Source organism: Dipodomys ordii, unplaced genomic scaffold (assembly GCF_000151885.1).
Source record: "Dipodomys ordii isolate 6190 unplaced genomic scaffold, Dord_2.0 Scaffold97, whole genome shotgun sequence".
In the NCBI taxonomy this organism is placed as follows: domain Eukaryota; kingdom Metazoa; phylum Chordata; class Mammalia; order Rodentia; family Heteromyidae; genus Dipodomys; species Dipodomys ordii.
In genome coordinates this window covers 7629255-7649841 of record NW_012267313.1, presented here as the reverse complement: position 1 = coordinate 7649841, position 20587 = coordinate 7629255, and the positions used below count along the sequence as shown (strand labels likewise).

Here is a 20587-nt window from a genome sequence, read left to right as displayed (position 1 = left end):
ATCCATGCACCAGTATGGACTCAGGGATTGCAAAGTTAGCTCTTCCCTCAGCTTGGGCCTTTGTAATATCAATTCCCTACTGGGTTTAAACTGATTACACTGGGTTTAATTTTTGTGGCTTCAGAGCTGGAAGAAGAACACTGGCTCCCTGTGACAAACCTATCTTTTCAACTGGCAACAACTCTTGAGTCTTCCCTCTCAGATGGGCACTGTGCTTTCTCCTCCTCTTTGATTAAGGACCTAGGCTTAGGGTTGCAGCACTAATAGCTACTGTGTATAGTGTCCCTAAGGCCCCAGGGATTTGACCATGCCTCTTTGAGGAAAGGAGCCCTTCCCCAAACAGATACTCCCATCTTTCCACAGACAAGGGCTCAGTACTGAGGGACTGCTGTGTGTAGGGCAAAGGACCAATGACAATGTTTGAAATGCTTACTTGCTAAAGTTGTTTGCCTGCTAACCAGAGTGGGCTAGTTTTTACAGTGAGCGGCTAGAAATTGATCTCTAAATATAATGACAAGCGCGTGTATTTTGTAAGAAGCACCACCATATACTAAAACAGTTTACAGTGACTGCTGTCCTGACTGTCTAACATATGGTTCCACATCCTGTAACCTGCCATCAGGAACATGGCATGGCGTCCATGGTATGTAGTCTGCATAGCACTGGGAGAGACCGGACAGTCTCTATGCGTTGCCACTGGCCAGAACTACATACATGCCCCATCTGAATGACAACACAGTGAAGAATGCTTCTGGAGAGAAGTGGGAGTTAGAGAACATTCATGGTGTCTGCCATAGGGAGCCTCTAGCGTTTCCCCATTTGGCTGAGTTTATGGTTAGGTATATGCGTTGTTAATATTCACATTGAAATGGAATCTGATCAAAACGTTCCTTGAATGTCACTCATCCCTTCTTCCTCTGTCCTAAATTTTTTTACTCTCCTGCTTCATCTCATGGTGGTCCTGTGAACATTATGTCCCTGTTCTGTAGGTAGTCTAGCTGAATAACACCCATTTTTCCCATTTTGAGCTCCAAACGCTATAGGGTAAGGACATCATGTTCACAGATTCCTCAGGATGGGGCTCATTCAACCCCAAAGCCTCTCCTGTTCATGTTGACAGTTTTCCTGACGTGATGGTGCTGCACTATGTCTTCCTCCCAGGAGTGAGGCACACTTGTACCCTGTCATTGGTGGGAGAGCAACCTGTGTGTGTCTCCTCTCCACACACTGTGCACATTTACTTTTTAAATGCTGATTGGCTTTTTGGTCTGGCCAACAGAATATTTTTGTATATCACATTTCTTGATAAACAAAATTGAGCATTTGCCAATACATTCATTAGCCAATTGTGTTCCCCTTACTGTTAAATTGCTTTTTACTATATCCTTTGCTTAATCTTCTGTTGGGGTACCCATTTTTCTTATCAACATGTAGAACTGGGCACAAGTCTCTGGCTTGCTATATATGTTATATATATATATATTTTTGGCTTGTATGTTCATGTCACATCTTGGAAGAAATGTGTGAGTTTGGGTGCATTGACTTAACATCTCAAAACCTCAGCTTTTCTATTTTCTTTCTTTAATAAAAGAAGGAAAGAAAGTAATGATATTGTTACACAGAGGATTGTGTGAAATAAGTGAATAAATTCATGATGTTTTTGGACTTAATGGAAAAGCAATGAACAATTTACTGTGCAAATGAAAATCACACACAGGTACCTTTTGATCATTTGAAAAAGCTGAGGATACACAAAACCATGTTGTTCATAATGTGTCAAGAGTCTGTGTTGTTTTCCTCACTTTGGAGGTTAGAATGAGCTGGTGAGAGTGCCAGGTCTCCTCCCACTTTCACTGATTGGCACATGGGGATCCTGGAGCTGGAAGAGAGCAGAACAACTGAGGAAGAGGGGCAACATTGTAAGGACAACCTGCGTGAACAACTGTGAGAGAAAAGGCAGCATTTTCCCTTACCATGGCTGGAACAAAGGATCTTTTGATGCTGGAAAACTTCATAGGTGGACAGTTTTTACCATGTCATTCATATATAGATTCTTATGATCCATCTACTGGAGAAGTATATTGCAAAGTACCAAATAGTGGAAAAGACGAGGTAAGTATATGCACTTACAGAAGACAGAAATATATTTATGGGTGGAAAATCATGGGTGACTTAATTCCTAAAAGCAAAAGGGGTTAGAGAGAAGTATTAAATTTTTAAATATTAGCAGAAGGAAGACTTAAAAAGATTGATTTGGGAAATCGACATCTATAAGCTAGAACAAGCTTAGGTTACTACATTTAAAGATAGTTAATTTTCTAACCAGCCATACTTTGCTGAGAATACAAGGTTTAGATTTAGTTTTAGTTTTGCTATTCTCAGAATTCCCTAAGAGGATATTATATTTAAGAGGTGTCATTAAGCGCATCATTTCCCCCACCAAGTTTAACATGAATTTACCACTGCATCTATGGACTTTTTTTTAAAAGTGTCTATTCACCAAAAACAAGTAGAGCAATAACAACTCCCCAAACCCTAGGTCTTCATTTAGATTGTCCTATAATACTTATGCATGTCTTCAAAAGTACCATAATGGAATCAGTAGTTTGATAAAATTGGAGATTAAATTCTCATAAATTTGGAGTTAGATTTAGTTTTTTTTAATCTAAAGGAAAGTACTTAATGGTTCATGCTACTTCTTTTTATCTTCCCTTCTTCCTTCCTTCCCTCCCTCCCTTTCCCATTTGTTCTTATAAGAGTAAAGAAGTAACTTCTTTCTCTCTTTTTTCTTCTCATTTTCTTTCTATAGTGATGACAGTTTTATTTGTAGAATTTTATAAAATATTTGAGATATGCTTTATTGCTTGTTATTGACAATATAAATATGTAGGTGATTTTAAAATATGGCCAATAGTCATCTATGCTTAGTAGATGATAATTTGTTTTTCAAGACATGGACAGTTATTTAAAATGTAATTATAGTTTTCATATACAGATAAGTTAAATGCAATTTTTTTAACTTAGCTATTTTTTCCCCCACTGGTAAAATTTCAACTCTGTTTTGCTTTAAATACAACCTTTAGACTTGTTTTCAAACATTGGTTAATTTGTTGGTTAAACTATAACCTGTATTTTTGTTCTTCAAATGACCCAAGAAGCATATGAGAAATCTAGTCTTGTCTTTTCCACTGTCCTGTCTTGCCGTGTTTTCCAAAGTGAGCTAAAATTAAACAATGTGGCAAATTCAGCTAAAACATTTTCTATAGCTAGTGGCTCATTCGTTTTTAGAATATGGAATCAAATTGAAAATAATGTCAAATATTTTCCAGCAATCCCAAAAATGTCTTGATTCTATAAAATCCATTTCTGTTTTTGTCAGTGCTGAGTTAAATGCAGGGCCCTGCTCTTGTTAGGCCCTTGCCCTTAGCCCTTGAGCCTTATCTCCTTCCCCTTTTGCATTTTTATTATTGAGGTCAAGTCTCACTTTATGTCCAGGCCATTTTGGTCTGTAATCCTCCTATTCGTGCAGCCCACTGCACAAATTGTTTCCACATAGGTTGAGATGGAGTCTGACAACCTTTATGTCCATGCTGTTCTTGAACTGTGATGCCCTAATCTCCACCTCCCAAATAGCTAGGATTACAGGCTAAAGCCATTGTGCCTGACTTATTTTTTGGCATGGAAAAATGGCAACTATACAAAACCAATTTTTCCAAATAGCCACAGAAAATGCTACTCGACTCCTAAGATGACTTTCACTTATTCTGCTTTAATTCTGTGCTTCAGATTTGCCAAAATAACATTAGCCGTATCCCAAGGAGCAAGTTGAAATAGTCTAGAAGAGAGAATATATTATACAGGTTCCTTTACAGAGAACAGTATGTTGGCAATTTCATCTGCAATGCATAAATCAAGATAGTTATTTTCATCATTTACATTGCGGCATTTCAACCATAAGCACAGACAAGAGTCAGACTACCTGGCTTGAAAGGCCAACTCCACCTGATGATATCTATGACCTTGTCTTAGAGCTATCATTCTTCATATCTCAGTCTCCCCTTTTAAAAAACTCCCCACTAGTAGTAATAGGATACTAATAATACTGAGTGTATAATCTTGTCCTGAAGATTACATGGGTTAGTACAAGTCAAGACCTAATGTTTGGTGTATACTAAAACATGTTCTAAGAACTGCTAGCACTATTATAATAGTAGACATATTCCTTATTACATGGATATGAGACAGGAAAGAAGCTAAAAAATGTGGGTGAACTTGGATTTTCCGAATAGCCTAAAGATCAGACTTTTACACGGATCTCTATAGGAAGGAACTCTGGCATGGGCCTTCCGAGCTTGAGGTACAGACCACCAGAACCCACATCTCTTCCTTGGTCCCACCTGCAGGTCCCTGGGAGGTCCAGTTTTAGAGGTGAAGCTACCTTCTTCCGAAACATTTCTAGTGAAGGTCTTGCACTTGCTCAGTTTGCTTACTCAGCTTTCTTGATGGACTTTAAAACTTGAGCCATGCCTCCGGCCCAGGTTTTTGCTGTTTTTTTTGACAATGGGAATCTCATGGACTTTTCTGCCTCTATGCCTCAGCCTCCTGAGTAGCTGTGTTTATAAATGAGCCACTATCACCCAGCTGAGAATCTTAATCTTTCTGTGATAGTTTATTTCAGCTCATCTGAAAGTGACTTTTATTTTTTTTTTTTGAGGAAGCTGGAAGTAGCTCTAAATCAAATTTTTCATGAAGAGTTAGCCTGGGCTCCAGAGATCTGAGTTCAAATCCTGATTCTGCCACTTAATAATTGACCTCTGGCAAGTTATTCAATCCCTGTGTATCTGTTTCCTCCTGGGTAAAATGGGCATAAAATACTCGTAGTATAGAACTTTAAAAGGGTTAAATGAAATAATTTGTCATATCCTTCATATATAAAAGGTAGTGAGCAAACAACTAATAGAATTAATCATTCCATATTCTAACATCACTTGAAAATATTATTTTGTACAAAACTTTAGACCTAGAATGAAAGCTTTGCAGATTCTATAGACCAAGTTTCTTCTCACATACCATATTCAAAAAAGTCTAGTGGCTTAGTGGCTCTGCTGTAATCCTAGCAACTCAGGAGACTAAGATTGGCACACATACACACACACTGTGTGTGTGTGTGTGTGTGTGTGTGTGTGTGTAATTTGAAAAGGATTACAAATGCACATATGTTAAAATTTAAATTGCGTCTAATTGTCTGATTTATTACATTCTAAATACCTTGATGGAGAGGGGGCATGATTTTTTTGTTTTTGTGGTATCCTGGTTTGCTGGTTAACCCCTTCCCTCCCCTGGGGTTGTCTACTCTGTGGGTAGCTCAGCACTGGGACATTTTGGACAATTGAAATGAGGCAGAAAGATAAACAGGCGTGTTGACACCTATTGATCCCAGATCCTTCGAAGTCTTCAGGAGTGCCACCTCTAAGGTGACCTTTGTCCCTTTGTCCCTCAAAGGTTGAAGTGGCGGTGGAGGCTGCCAGAGGGGCCTTTCCTGGCTGGTCTTCCCAGAGTCCGGAGAAACGTGCTCAAGTCCTGAATCGGCTAGCTGACTTGCTGGAGCAGTCCCTGGAGGAGCTGGCCCAAGCAGAATCTAAAGACCAAGGTGAGAATCCTCTTTGGCAGAGCTTGTCCATCTTCTCTACACCATTTTTCTAGCAGAGCCATGGTTTGAGAGATCAGGTGTCTCTTACTAAATGTATATGAATGTAGCCAGCCATTATGCAGATACTACCATGTCCTCACTGCAATTTGTCAGATGATCTCTGGTCTCATAACGAATGGGACTCTGAGCACCCATTGCTATTCATGTTATTTCCATGAGGGCACCAGGATAGCCCATGCACCTGCTTCTGTCAGTGGCACAGGTGGAGGCCAAACCACACAAGACTGTGGAAGGCCAAGACTCTTGCTCCTGCTTCATTCAAAGCAAAGTCAGTGGCTGAACCCAAAGCCAAATGGCAGGAGAATGCATTCTGCAAAGAATCATGGCCAGGAGAATAACTATGGGGAGAGATGAGGGACTAGAGCTCACCATGGAATCTTCCTCCTCTTCCGAGTAGAAGATTCAACGGCAAAGACAATTTGATCAGCAGTTACAGTTCTTCAGAATGTTTGCTTATGTATTCATTGCAATCACTTCCAACACAATCAACTACTTTGTTTTCTACTCTTTTCCAGCTGGGTCATAGTAATGGAATAAGTATCAGTAAATCTTTACAAAAGAAAGGCTAACCTAAATCTTTTAAAAAGTATTTGAATGCTATGAAACCAAGCTAAAGTTAGAAAGCATCAAGTTCAAGGCCTGGGAAAGGAAATATTTCCTCTACTGTATCCTGGCAGTGGAGTGTCTCTGAATCACTGAAGGACACTCAAGGGCAGCCCAGATAAGCTCATGCTTCCTTCTTTCATTCTAGCCATAGCGGGGCAGGTGGGCCGTGGGGTAGGTGTGCACAGCGGCACACAGCATCCTGTGCTGGGGTTCCTGCTGGCCGCTCTGACCATTTGTTGAGAGGAAATTTAATACACCACACCAGTTCTCCTGGGATGTGCAGCATATCTGTCCCAACACTTATTATCTGAATCCTGTCATCACACGTAACAAAGCCTGGTGGCACACCAGAATGTGTGTGAGAAAACTAGTCGTGTTGGCCAACTCACCAGGAGAGCTATGAATTACAGCAAGTGAAGTCCACCTGAGTCAGCCTCACACCTAATTGTTTCATCGTTTTATCCACCTCCAGTGGTCAAGGAATGTCCAGTACGAGTTGGGTTATGACTGTGTTGACAGCTGACTGGCAGCGGGTCTCCACTAACTGTGTGACACAAACATACTGTTGTACATGGTTTACTTCCTTCAGGGAAAACGCTCACGCTGGCTAGAACCATGGACATTCCCCGCTCGGTACAGAACTTCCGGTTCTTTGCTTCCTCCATTCTGCATCACACCACCGAGTGCACGCACATGGACCACCTGGGCTGTCTGCACTACACGCTGCGGACCCCCGTGGGAATTGGTAGGTACTGCCTGGGAAAGTCTGCATCGTGATCTCACACAGAGATGCGTAGAAAATTCTATGGAATTAATCTGGGAAAGAAAAAAAAACAAAAAGAAAAAAGCAAAACTAATTTTTCCTACTTTTACTGCAAATTCATTGAGCTCGTGAATTTGTTTCTAGTTTATTCTTCTGAATTTCCTTCTTATTCCTGGAAAAATTATAATGCTAGGAGAAAACTCACATGCCAACATTTTTATTGCTACCTGTAGTTAAAACAAGAACAAATAGAGCATAGCTGTAGACTAGAATTGCACGGGGCAGTCACAAGTTCTCTGGGCTTTCCTATCTTAAAAGCTGGAAAAATATAGTTCAATGTTATCTTCATACATGTTTTAAGAGTGTGAGTAAATAAATGCATTCATAAGTGCAGGGCACTTTCAGTAGTACCAGGTGAAGAATTGAACTACCTACTTCTCTCACTCAAATTCTATTCTCCCTTGACCTTTTAAAGAGATCTAAATGTCTGTTATGATGAAAAATATCCACTAGATGTCACTATTTGCCCTGAGAAGAAACACCGTATTTTACAAGTTAGATTTTATGAAGTGTTCAACAGGAATGAAAATGAAGCATTTTACTGCTTTGGTTCTTTGAAACCTCAAGAAACAATATTTTCAAGACATTATAGAAAGCCTTAAGCTTCTCCTGAGTAGTATGCTAATGTATTTTGCTGCAAAAATATTTTTATCCCATAAAGAACAAAATGTGTAATGGGAAATTCAGTAGTACAAAAATAGATTTTCACTTTGATAGCACAGGTTGGAGGTTAGAGAATAAATAAAGTTAATCCCCTTGTTTATTTATTTTTTCTTTTTGTTTTTCTCTTTCCCAGATTAATTCCATAGATTTATTATAGGGAAGTTTTTATATCTGTGTGTTGCTCCAGTTGGAAACTTGGGCAACCTTCCAGAACATTACATAGAGACACACTGTAGAGATGAGTATTTTACCAATCCAGCAAACCATTCTGGTCAGGATGCAGTAGAATTTAAAGAAAAATGGTCAAAGCAGATTTCACAGTTTATATATCAAAGTTTATTTGCTTCACTGATGGGAGGGCCTGTTCCTATTTATAAGTAATTTATAATTATTTATATATAATATACATTATATTATTATATATTATATATTCTATAAATATATATTATATGTTTTATGTATAAATTTATAATTTTTAAATTATAATTTATAAGTAATTATATAAAGCTTTAACAGTTTCAATAAACAGCAGATTAGAAACAGATAGAATTATTAGAAGAAACAGCAGAACATTATTAGAAAGAACAGCTTAATAATAAAGAAGTTAGAGTGCTTGCCGTGAGCTGAAGAGCTGAGGGACAGCGCCCAGGCCCAGAGTTAAGGTCCACGATCGGCAAAAATAAATTAATTAATAAATATAATAAAGAAGTGTTTTTTACAATTTTTTAAGGTAAGCATTAGTCTGTAAATCTCAAGATACATTCCATGCTGGAAATTAATAATTGCCTGGTGGCAGCCTTTGATCCCTGGAGCTGATGCTCCTGTGGTTCATACATACAATGATGAATCAAGAAATGGACAAATTGTGTTGATTTTGCTCTATTTAAAAAGATATGTTGCATGCAACAGATTTTAGAATGATTTCCTTAGGGTTGGTCCAAAGATGCAAAGCTGGGAATCTTAAGAGTTAATCCAGTCTCATGCAGCTAAGAAGAGTTCTGCTTTAGGAACCTCAGGCCAGTGTGTGTGTTGTCATGGCCGTACATCTGTTCCTGCCCTTTAGCTGGTCTGATCAGCCCTTGGAATTTGCCTCTCTACCTGCTGACCTGGAAGATAGCTCCAGCCATTGCTGCTGGGAATACTGTGATAGCCAAGCCCAGTGAGCTGACGTCTGTAACTGCGTGGATGTTGTGCAAACTCTTGGATAAAGCAGGTAAGTCAGTGGTAGGGCTTGTGGAGGAGGCAGAGAGATGGATCAAAGTTGTTATCTACAGCAGCAAAGTTTGTGCTAGTTTTATCTGTGAGTCATTGCAATAGATTTCTCAAGGAAGCCCGAAAAAATTTCCTTCACCGGTAGCAGGGTTCTCTCACAGCAGCATAGTGCCACCTGCAGGAAGGTGGTTGGCAGCTCAGGAAGTACACTGCAGGGTACAGGCTGAGTCAGTCAAAGGTACTGACTGTAACCTCCATACAGTGACTTAAAAATATTAAAAATATGATTTAACAAAGACCAGCTCACTCCAGAAACTAACTTCAATGGTCCATTTAAACCTTCAGTTAGAGCCACAAGTGAATCTTGATAGAAATAAGAATACTGTTAGGTATTCCTATACAATACCTAGTAGATACAGCTATTTGCAGGGGATTTGCATATTCATGCCTTCAATTTTCCTTGCATTTGGGACCACTACTGGGAAGCTGATAGGATTTGGGCTTTTTCTTGGAGTTATCCACTCAAGGCTGGTACTCTACCCCTTGAGTCACACCTCCACTTCCAGCTTTTTGCTGGTTAATTGGAAATAAGCATCTCACACACTTTTCTGGCTTTGAGCTAAAATCCTCAGATCTCAGCCTACAGAGTATCCAAGAATACAGGCAAGAGTCACCAGAGCTCAGCTGCTAATTGTTTAATGGCCACATTCTGACTATATTCCAGATTTTCTTTTGGGTATAATTCGGCACAGACACAGCCTGACACTGCTTCAGTGTTTGAAGGCAATAGGCAGGAAGTCCAGGCTGAAGATGATGACTGGGTGGTGAGAATAGTTACCATCTTTCTGGCAATGTCACCTGCTTCTGCTGACAGAGAAGGTACTCTTAACTTCTCCTATTCTGAGAATGGGCAGTGCGTAGAACCCGTGCTGCCCCTGCCCCTCCCCCCCCAACTCCCCCATCTCTACCTGCAAACACATACGCATTAGCTCTTAGTAAATTTTAGCCAGTTGGTTTAGGATTCAGATGTTAAAGCTGAGCCTATTTAGGGAAGAGAATTGGCCTCTGTTCTAGGAGTTAGGAATGACACCTGTGGATGTCCTAGACCTCTGAGGGCCATAGGATATAAATGTGTCAGAATATGTCATTCCTCCTTATGGAAGAGATCACATTCTAATCTTATTCTTTGCAGAGAAGCTGAGTCTCTGGTTCATACAGGGGTACACAATGTTTCTTCCCAGCCTGGTGACTTAAGACTTCTTAGGCAGGCAGGATTGAGGCTGTGTCAATTATCTTTCTGTTACTATAAAAATACCTGAGATAGATCAACTTAAAAAGAGGAAATGTTTGTTTAGGTTCATAGTTTTGGCCAGTGTGCCCTGTTGCTTTTGGACCTGTGGTGAGGAAGTATATCATGATCATGGTGGGAACATGCCACATGGAGTGAAGCAAGCACAGGGAGGGAAGGAGAAAGGCTGGATCTGATATTCCCTTCTAAATTATACCTCCCAATGTCCTAACTTCTCCCTCTAGGCTCTACCTCTTAAAGGTTCTTCTACTTCCTAGTAGCACTATGGCCTAAGGACCTAGCTTCAGCACGTGTGACTTTGGGGGGCTGGTTCAGATGCAAATTGCAGCAGAACTCTTGTTCTATTATAGTCCTACCTAGGGAAGAGGGTACACAGACCAGGGCATGGAATCATGGCCCCCTGAGAGCTTTCTCCTAAAATCAAACAAGTATTGATCTATGATACGTTTGCTTTCCTAACCACTTTTCCGGGAACCTGGTCTATATAGCTTTCCATTTCAATCTATTTTTAAAGCATTGATCTCATTTCTTGTGAACTATTGGGCCTATTATACTAATGCAGCTCTTTTCCTCTTTCTTCTCTGGGCTGTCTTGGCCAGACTTTCTTCCCCTGAATTGGCGTGAAATGTGTTCAGAGTGTACTTCCCTTAAGCTGGGATTCTTGGTTTCTCTGCTGGGATTGAGAAGACATGTAAATCACGTATATGACATTCTGTCTTACAACAATGAAGAGAAACTTTTAAGAATGTGAGAGTACAGAGAAAGGCTGCTAATACATTCTGGATTTAAATGCTAATGCATTTAAATAACTAGTTCCTCTAGTCCTGGGTGTCCATGCAAACTTGATAGCTGACCTCCATTCAGAAATAAAACCATTTTAAAAATACACAGAAAGTATCTCTTTGTGAATTCTAGAATTTTCCTCTGTGTGTGTGTATGTGTGTGTGTGCATGCTGAATGGGGGCACCAAACTCTCCCCATCCATGGAGAATCTACTTACTAGGAGTCTTTAGCCTTTCCTGGTAGTACTTTTCCTTCTTTTAGCTAAATTTAAAATCCTTCTTTTTGCTTCTCTACCAGGCCCTAGTGTTCAGAAGGCTTCGTGCTTATCTGTGTGTTCCTAACTTGTCTCTTTAGCCATCTACCCTGAATTGTACTGAATTTGTTTGCCAGCTAGATTGTTTTCCTTTTCTTATTGCCAGATTTCCTTAACAGACTGAAGGTAGATAGCATTACAAAACTTTCATTAATGTCTGGATTAAATGGTAAAATGGTGCTGAGAAATCAAGGCCAGCAGATACTTCTTAACATATTCACATCAAAGCCCAAGGAAATGTAATCAAAATGTTAATACACAGTGTGGAAGGCAATCAGCCTGCTGAAATGAGCTCAATTTCCTGTGGTGAGAAATATGTGGTGTTCCTGTGTTCTCTCAGCTTCTGTTAAAATGCTACTGTAGACATCAATGGTGATTCATTTTACCTTCAAGGTTTAGAAATAACCCTCCCTCCTCACTCTTCCATCCACCCCTACACATGTCCTGTGTGAAATGCAGGTCCAGGTCTCCCCCAAGAATGGTGGGAAATGGTCCTTGTTTCCTTCCCATTACTTTCTCCTTCTCCAGACTCTTCTGCACTCCAATCCAGGATCTGAATGCTTTCCCATGATAACTGTGCGTCTTCAGTCCCTAAGGCTTAGTCTGTATTACGGAATAAACCACCTAACATGTGTTCTCCATTGTGCCTCTCCAGGCTAAAATACCCAGACAGATTCTAGAAGGCAGAGGTGACACCATAAGACTTACTGTGTTAGTAGACTGGAAGGATCTGTAAAAGCTTTGGCTGTTGTAAAAACCCTCCCTTGTGTTCTCTAACTCAAGGTATTAGACTGTCAAGGAGAGTCTCTATGTGATCTGAGGTTCTTGTCACATTGATAATTAATACTGAAAGTGCTGTTTCCCATCCAGGTGTTCCACCAGGTGTGGTCAATATTGTCTTTGGAACAGGGCCCCGGGTAGGTGAGGCCCTGGTGTCCCACCCCGAGGTACCCTTGATCTCCTTCACTGGGAGCCAGCCCACAGCTGAGCGGATCACCCAGCTGAGTGCTCCCCACTGCAAGAAGCTCTCTTTGGAGCTCGGGGGCAAGAATCCTGCCATCATTTTTGAGGATGCCAACCTGGAGGAATGTATTCCAGCAACCGTCAGATCCAGCTTTGCCAACCAGGTATGGCCTCTAAGCATCCCCACGCCCTATGCCCCATCACTGTAATGAATGAAATTCATTACAGGGCAAAGCCCAGGAATGAATGGGTCAGATCAGTCATTTCCATGCAAAAGGGAACATCCAGTACAGTGTGTCAGTCTAACCTCAGTCAGGGCCTGCAAGTCATAGCTTCTGTTCATCAAGAGCCTCTTGTTGAGGTGCACCACTTTTATTGAGTTGCCAGCGATGTATTGCATGGCTCCGCGTGTCTCCAGTCTGTATTCACACAGTAGCCCTGACTGCCACCCACGAGTCCTATTCCCACGGGAACACTTCCAGTGCCTCCATGCGCTGTTGCCACGACCAGTACATTCCATAGCAGGTTGTTCCTTGTGGAGTTACGGAAAGCTTCCAGTCACCTTAACAGCACGGATTACAGCATGAATATTCCTTTAAGTTCCATAATGTTTCTCAGACATCCCAAAGGTGTAAGCATCAACCGGATAGCAGCTTCCTCACAACGAGAACAGTGATGGTCCCTGTGCAGTAATTCCATTATCATTGCCGGGAATCCTGCCTAGAACTTGGCAGGTGTGTGTAAACCAAATGGTGTGCTCTACAGGTCATGTGTTTTGGCAGTTCTGGGTTTTGAACTCAGGATCTCAGCTAGGTAGGGCACATGATTCAACAGAGCCTTGCTCCAGTTTCCACTGGTTATTTTCAGGTTAAGATCTCTCAGGAGAAGGCCTCGAGCCATTATCTTCTTGTGGAGAGAGTGACTACCTATTGTGTCTAGCTTGCCCCCATGGGAATGGAGTTTTGCAAACATTTCTGCTGGGCTGGCCTGGCACTACAGTATTCCCAGTCTCAAGGCAGCTTGCCACTGTGGTGAGCTATGGACTAAGAAAGGGGCCTGAAAAACTTCCCTGCCTGGGGATGAGCTCAGCTATGGTCCTTCCATTCTGAGCCCCCCACATAGTTAGAATTACATGGCTGAGCCACGAGCTCATCTAAAAGTTATTTTTATTTTAGTTGAAAATAATGACATTCCAAAAAGTTAGGACTTGCAGAGAAAGGAAGAGTACGATGAAGTAGATCTGAATTTTCCCAAACCAGTTAACATTGGATTTCACATATTTATATAATTATTTGAGCAATAGCAGTAATACATTCCAACAGGATTTTGTGAATTTAGAGTGAAATTCATTACTTTCAAGATGTTAAAATTGTGATCTATTTCCCTGATAATTCCTAGAGAAGACAGCTAGAAATATATAATATGTGTGTATCTATATTTGTATCAATAGCAAGTATAATATTATGGCAACTGTTTTAATCATTAGAATAAGCAAATGCCAGGTGACAATTAAACCAAGTTTTTGATGACTTTAAGAGAAGACAGGCTCTACCTATGTGGTTTGAGAACTGAGATGAATGAAAGAGAGTTGAACTCTGTGTTACATAAACTCATGCTGAGCTTTGGAGATATGGATGGATGGATGGCAGGCTGCTCACCTACTAAAAATCATGTGGGGATTTGGGCATATCTGAAGAACCTTCCTCTTGGAAGTGTTTTAAAGCAATCAGCCTGATTTCTTTACTTCAATGAGTGGCAAGTTCCATGTAGGGAATATTTTTTTATTCACAGAACATAATTGACTTTTGGCAGGGGTAGGGGGTAGAGGGTGGAGAGGAGGCATCCCTGTGTGGCCTTGGCTGTGTACTGTCTCCTGCTCTCCTGCTCCATTCCCAGCTCTAATCTGAGCTTGCTAACACAGCAGCACAGAGATATTATGGAGAGAGCATCCAACACAGTGTCCAGTATATGTCAAGACTCAATAGATGATAGTTCACTTACTTCTTCCAAAATCACTTCCCCAGGGACCCCACTGCTACCAGTGCTTTCCTAATACTGAGGGATGGGAAGCTCTATAAAACCTGCAAGTCTCTTAATTATACCCTTCATCCCTGTAGGGTGCAGGGCACTTTTACAAATGAGTCCTTCAGGTGTTTGGCTGTTTCCCAAGCTAGATATACAGATGGTTCTGATAGATCCTGGTTGCCGAAAGAATTTATTATTTTGGAACATTAACTGTTTCATTTGGACCATGACCTTTATATAAATACCAAGATAATTAGAAACATTCTGTTCCCTAGGATTGTTTGTGAAGACAAACTATAAATGTGATGAAAATAGTTATTTACTAGGCATATTTGGATTGTGCTATGCAGTGTCCAGAATGTGGTTTGTAAGCTATTGAATGTTACATTCAAGTGCTGGTTAGGATTATGTGTCACTCAGAAATTGGCCATAAGTTGTCCCCTAATACTCCATGTCCCTGTGGGAGGGTATTTGTTAGGTACCTGAACTCAACGTGTCCACAGCAGAGCCCTTAACACCACCCCTCCCCTCCCCTTCTCCTGGAGTCCTCTCTCTCCATTTCAGGTGCTCTTTCAGGGACTAGCACCACCCTCCACTTTGTGCCTCAGCTACAGACCCAGGCTCCAGGCTTGTCTCTGCTCTCACTTTCCCACATATTCACCCATCAGTGGGTTCCATATGTTCTTTTGAACATATAGCCTGAAATTTATGATTCTCCACTGCATACATTCCAGTTTTGCCTACCAAATTGCCTATACTTTTAAGGTCTCATGCCCCTATAAGAATCTAGAACTCAGTAGTTCCCTATTACTTCTTCTCACTTGCGTTGGTACCTCACTGGGTCCAGCGACGTCTGCTTCATCTGAACTTCAGGATAGTCTCTTCACTCTCCATTTGGTTTCTGCTCTATTTCCTTCCATTCTGTTTTTCACACAGCTGCCAAAGTGGTTGCTTCCAAGGGTAACTCTGATCATGTCACTTTGTTGCTTAAAATCTCGCATTCCATTTTTGGTGATACTAAAAATAAAACACTGGCTCCTCACTCTTAGAACTTCATGAGACTGCATTGATTTTCTCGACCCCTGATCTCATCTCCTACCACTTCCTCTCTACTCCTGTCCTCCGTCTTCCTGTCTTTTCTTGTACCCACAAAGCCCAGGTTCTCAAAGTTCACTGCTAAAAATCCCTGCCTCTGGATCTTTGCCCATTCAGCTCCTTTCTATTAATCAAGAAACCCTTCAAATTGCCTCTCTTTGTAAGGGCCTCCCATGACATCTTTACTAAAATCCCCCTCCTCACTCCCTATCAGTTTCTATTCTTATCCCCTGCCTACTTGTCTTATGGCTTTGATCACTATCTGATGGTACATCATGGGTCATATATGCTTTTGCTTTTGTCCGTCTTCCTATGAGACTGTGCGTGTATACCACAAGCCAGTTGGTCTTGTCTTGCCCTGGATACACCTGTCCTGACAGTGTCAGATCATAGCAGATGCACAGATATGTGGAGGGATCTATCTGTGAGGGAGAATGTCCCCCAGTGTCCCCCAGTGTCATTATTGTCTTCATTCTTGGCAGGGTGAAATCTGTCTCTGTACCAGTAGGATCTTTGTTCAGAAGAGCATCTATTGTGAATTTTTAAAGCGGTTTGTAGAAGCTACCAGAAAGTGGAAAGTTGGCATTCCTTCTGATCCATCAGCCAGCATGGGTGCTCTGATAAGCAAACCACATTTGGAGAAGGTAAGTAATCCTCTGCCACGTAAGACAGAAAACTCTCATTTGAAGAGAAGCTCAGTTCAAGCAGGGTATACATCAGGCTTTGAAGTATTACAGTGACTTTCAAAAAATGTAGAGGTGAGGGGAGTTGTCTCTGGATACAGAGTCTGACCATTGTAAATATACATATGCACAAAGAACTCAGATTAAAGCAGAACCTTAAATAGGATGAATAAACTCGAGGAGTCAGCTTGGAAATACTACCAGTAGAATGAAATCAGCTGGTAAATATGGAGTCAACCAAGAGGAATAAATAAACCCTTCAGATATTTTCTTGCCTCTGTCCTCCTCCCTCCTTATATCACATGCGGCCTTCTGGCTGAAGGTTTTCTAGCCCTTACTCGATCAGCGAGGACTCTTCTTACATTTTTGGTGTTTTTATTTTTCTCCATGGTTCTGATCATTTGACATACAATCATTTCTTCCCGTATTGACCATCTTCCCTTGCCTAGCACATAAGCCCATGGTCAGGTTTATTCATTGTTCTGTTCTCAGATCTAGAAAAGTATCTGTGACAGAGTTGGTGCATAGTAACAGTTGGCAAGATAATTGAATTAACATTATAGCTATGTTCCAACCACTATATATTTTAAAACTTAAAGCACATATTTTCCTTGAATGCTTTTCAATCCTTGGCTTAAACTAGAATTGGATCCTGAGTGCACAGGCCCTGGCCAGGCCATTTCTCTTGCCAAGATGACTCAGCACTGACTCTGAAAGGAAAAACAAATATCCTAGTCTTTTTTCATGAAAGCACGTTTGTCATTATCTCTGAATCATTGGGTTAACTTCTTACATAATTTATTTTCCATTATCGTTAGCTTAACTATATTACCTACATATTTTCAGAGTATAATCAGTAATGAGACTAGAAATTAGAATTTATTTGTTCTGGAAGCTTAGATACCAAAGGACATTCTGGTCTTTAAATCTTATACATCATTCATTTCTTCCTTTTTTGCAATAGTACCCCCCCAACAAAAAAAAAAAAGGAGGGAGGAGAGAATATTCTATTGTGTATTGAACTATAATGTATAACTGAATGTGAATTTAGCTTTGGTATTTAGTGGATCTGGGAACTATGTATACTTTCTGAGGCTCAATTCTATCATCAACAAATGGGAAACAATAATAGATTCAAAATGGCTGATAGAGTGTTGAAAGATTTAAGTGAGAATGTACAAAAAGTACTTGCCTGAGTGCCTGGCCTGTGGACATTAAGTCAATTACTTCTGTGTGCTGATGAAGACCTAATGCCCAACTAATGAGTGGAGGCTTAGCAGCTGCATGATAAGATAACTCTAGATTTCTTAGCAGTGACCTTATATCATTTTCCAGTGATTAGAAAATATTGATTGTTCTGCTGATTTGTGTGAAGTCAAATGGCAAGAGATCGCTAATTATAGTTCTTACCTGCCTAGGTCAGAAGTTATGTCAAGAAAGCTCGAGCCGAAGGGGCCCAAATTCTGTGTGGTGAGGGGGTGGATATGCTGAGCCTTCCCCCCAAGAATCAGGCAGGCTACTTCATGCTTCCCACAGTGATAACGGACATTAAGGATGAGTCTTGCTGCATGAAGGAAGAGATATTTGGTCCAGTGACGTGTGTGGTCCCCTTCGAGAGTGAAGAAGAAGTGATTAAAAGAGCCAACAGTGTTGAATACGGTCTGGCAGCTACTGTGTGGTCAAGCAATGTGGGGCGCATCCACCGGGTGGCAAAGAAGCTACAGTCAGGCTTGATCTGGACCAACTGCTGGCTCATCAGGGAGCTGAACCTACCTTTTGGAGGGATGAAGCACTCTGGGATAGGAAGAGAGGGAGCCAAGGACTCTTATGACTTCTTCACAGAAATCAAAACCATCACTGTGAAACACTGACCTTCCCCTGAACTGGTGCCTACTGGTAGAAAATCAGCCATCCATTGAGGTGTGAGGTGATCCTGAGACACATCACACCGTGCCTTGCTTACAGGAGGCTAGCTCTAGCTAGCCTCTGTGTGTGTATTCTGCTAGCTGGTGAAGAGCTGCTATGTATTTCAATGTGGTCACAGAGAAGAGATGTCTGTATAGGACAACATACCAAGGAAGCCAGATTGTCATTGGTCTTCCCCACATTATGCCCCATAGTGTTTTTGCCATTTTGGTTTACTTCTTTACATTTTGATTTACTTACAAATAGAAAAATACAAAGCCAAAGGGAAGGTAGAAAAACACAAAGCCAAAGGGAAGGTAGAAAAAAATACAAAGCCAAAGGGAAATAATCTGCACTAATTTCCTACCAATGAAGAGATTATATGATAGTCCCCTAACCATATTAGTCTCCAGCCAGGCTCATTGATAGTCGTCCCTATCTCATTACACAGAGAGGAAGTGTATGTCTACAAAGTCTGCTAGGGAAGGGCTATATGGTAAGTCATGCTTACTATCTCCAACAGCCTCACAGCTGCCTTAAGTTACACCCTAGAAGCAGTTGAAATATTTGTGCTCTCTAGCACATATCACACAGCTGGCTGTTCATCAAGTGTTGAGAATTTGCCTAATCGTATCATTGGCCAAAGATGAGCAGATGTGCCATCTCCATGCATTGATTATGACTTTCCCTTCCCACACCTCCTCCCCTTCCTCCTCCACATTCCTCTGTCCAGTCTTACCCATGGATCTATCATTACACGCCAACCTCATCTTATAATGCAATGAACTCCAGGGTGACTCAACAATTTTCCACCAAGTTTGGAAAAATACTCATCAAAATGTTAAGGACGGCTATATTGTCACTGAATCATAATGAGCTAGATTGCCAGAGTGCCTGGGTTCATCCTGGGCCAGCTCTCTCCCCTGGTCCAGATAGACAACTGAGGCACAGAGAGGTTTACTGTCTTGCCAAAGATCTTATAGCAAAAGCTCTCCCAGAGTGCAGTTGGGACACAGGACATAATGAACACCCAGAAGTACACAAACATTGAAGAGCTAGAGGTTTTCTGAGGACAATGAAAAAATTACTGTAAATTCCAATAAGTGTTCTGGAGTTCCCACCCACATAGAATAAACAGCAGGCCTTTCTCTCCACTGAGGGCAAGATATGGGTGAAAAAATGTTCTTGATTAATGTTGACAGAATAGAATTTATACGTGAAACAAGACATCTTTTAACGCTTTGAGTTCAGACACTGAATGGCCAGAGTTGAGTTGGAATCCCGCCTCTAAAAGACTCTAAAGTCAGGTGGTGTTTGTGTCCTGGGCATTTGGTTTGCTGGATAGGAAACAGTCTGATTCTGTGCAGTTTCAGTGTTATCCCTAGGGCTGCGGGGCTCTGTGGTTCTTGCTGCCCGTTTCCTGTGTAGGAGCAGGTTCCTGGGGGGGGGGGGTGCATAGAGCTCTTGTGCTTCAGCATGGCATGAAGGGCCCTCATGCCAGATAACAAGGACCACCCCTGGGAAATAACAGCTTATGAATTTCCAAGCAGGAGAAATCTGATTTTCACGCATCATCCTTGAGAAATCAAAGCATGTGAAAAATCACTGAGATAGATAAAAATGCTAAAATCGGTATATTTACCTCTTCAAGAGGAGCTTTTTATTGAGTGATTTTTCATACATTTAAAGTGGAGCCAAATACATATATTGGAAGGCTCTGTGATGTGTGTGTGTGTGTGTGTGTGTGTGTGTGTGTGTGTGTGTGTGTGTGTACTGGTTTTAGATATCTTTAAGGGATTACACTTTGTTTAACAATGGTAAATTGCCAGACAGCATTTCTGAGCGGTTATTTATAAGTCTCTGGACCTTTGAGCCACTGACTGAGCCTTGCACTTAGTGGCCTGCATCCAGGCCAAGTTCCATCATCAGGATGGAAGTGATACTGTTCCTACTGTCCTTGTGATAGGGATACTAAAATGCTTACGAAAGCTCTTAGTCTGAGCTGAGACTAGTGACCTTCTCTCTCCTGTCCACCCCCATGCCTCCAGCCCGGCCCCACTGCTTCCTCTGCTAGCCTAAATATAAAGAGAGAGTTCCTATCTCTTGGCAAGAATTTGTAGAAAATACTGTACACTTTCCTCAGGATGTATTTAATGCACTCTGATCTTGAGAAAGGCCAACTCCCTGAACTTTAAGGTTAGAAATAATTAGACAAGAAAACCCCTGGTCTGGATTTCATATAGCTGTCAGGATGATGAGTAGCAAAGATAATTGCTTCAGGTCAGATTTCTCACTCTCCCTCAACCCTTGCCCTGTATTGTTTATGGAAAGAATATACCATCACCATGCCCTGTTAAGGTGAATTGATGCTATTTCTGCCTTCCACTGTTCATTATGAATGGCTTTTGTAAGCAAAGGCCTGGAGGAGATGGCTTCCAGACACCTCATTAAATACAATGATGACTCGAGATTGTTCAATACACTGACCCTTTCATTC

At 41.2% G+C, this 20587-nt stretch overlaps 1 protein-coding gene across 1 annotated transcript; it reads left to right on the top strand.

Moving 5' to 3' along the window:
• Nucleotides 1–1918: 1918 nt before the first annotated feature.
• Nucleotides 1919–19725, top strand: Aldh8a1 (aldehyde dehydrogenase 8 family, member A1). The gene is made up of 7 exons (XM_013026912.1): nt 1919–2112; nt 5503–5650; nt 6906–7061; nt 8866–9015; nt 12290–12546; nt 15985–16146; nt 17604–19725. Exons 1-7 carry the CDS (start codon nt 1975–1977, stop codon nt 18054–18056), a joined length of 1464 nt encoding a protein of 487 aa, XP_012882366.1. The 5' UTR covers nt 1919–1974; the 3' UTR covers nt 18057–19725.
• Nucleotides 19726–20587: the final 862 nt, after the last annotated feature.

What these genes read in the sequence shown, in the direction of transcription:
- Aldh8a1 (XM_013026912.1), top strand. Translation starts at nt 1,975, where the DNA reads ATGGCTGGAACAAAGGATCTTTTGATGCTGGAAAACTTCATAGGTGGA. An exon ending in CAAATAGTGGAAAAGACGAG is followed by an intron (nt 2,113 to 5,502) that starts GTAAGTATATGC and finishes TGTCCCTCAAAG; the next exon opens with GTTGAAGTGGCGGTGGAGGC. An exon ending in AGCAGAATCTAAAGACCAAG is followed by an intron (nt 5,651 to 6,905) that starts GTGAGAATCCTC and finishes TACTTCCTTCAG; the next exon opens with GGAAAACGCTCACGCTGGCT.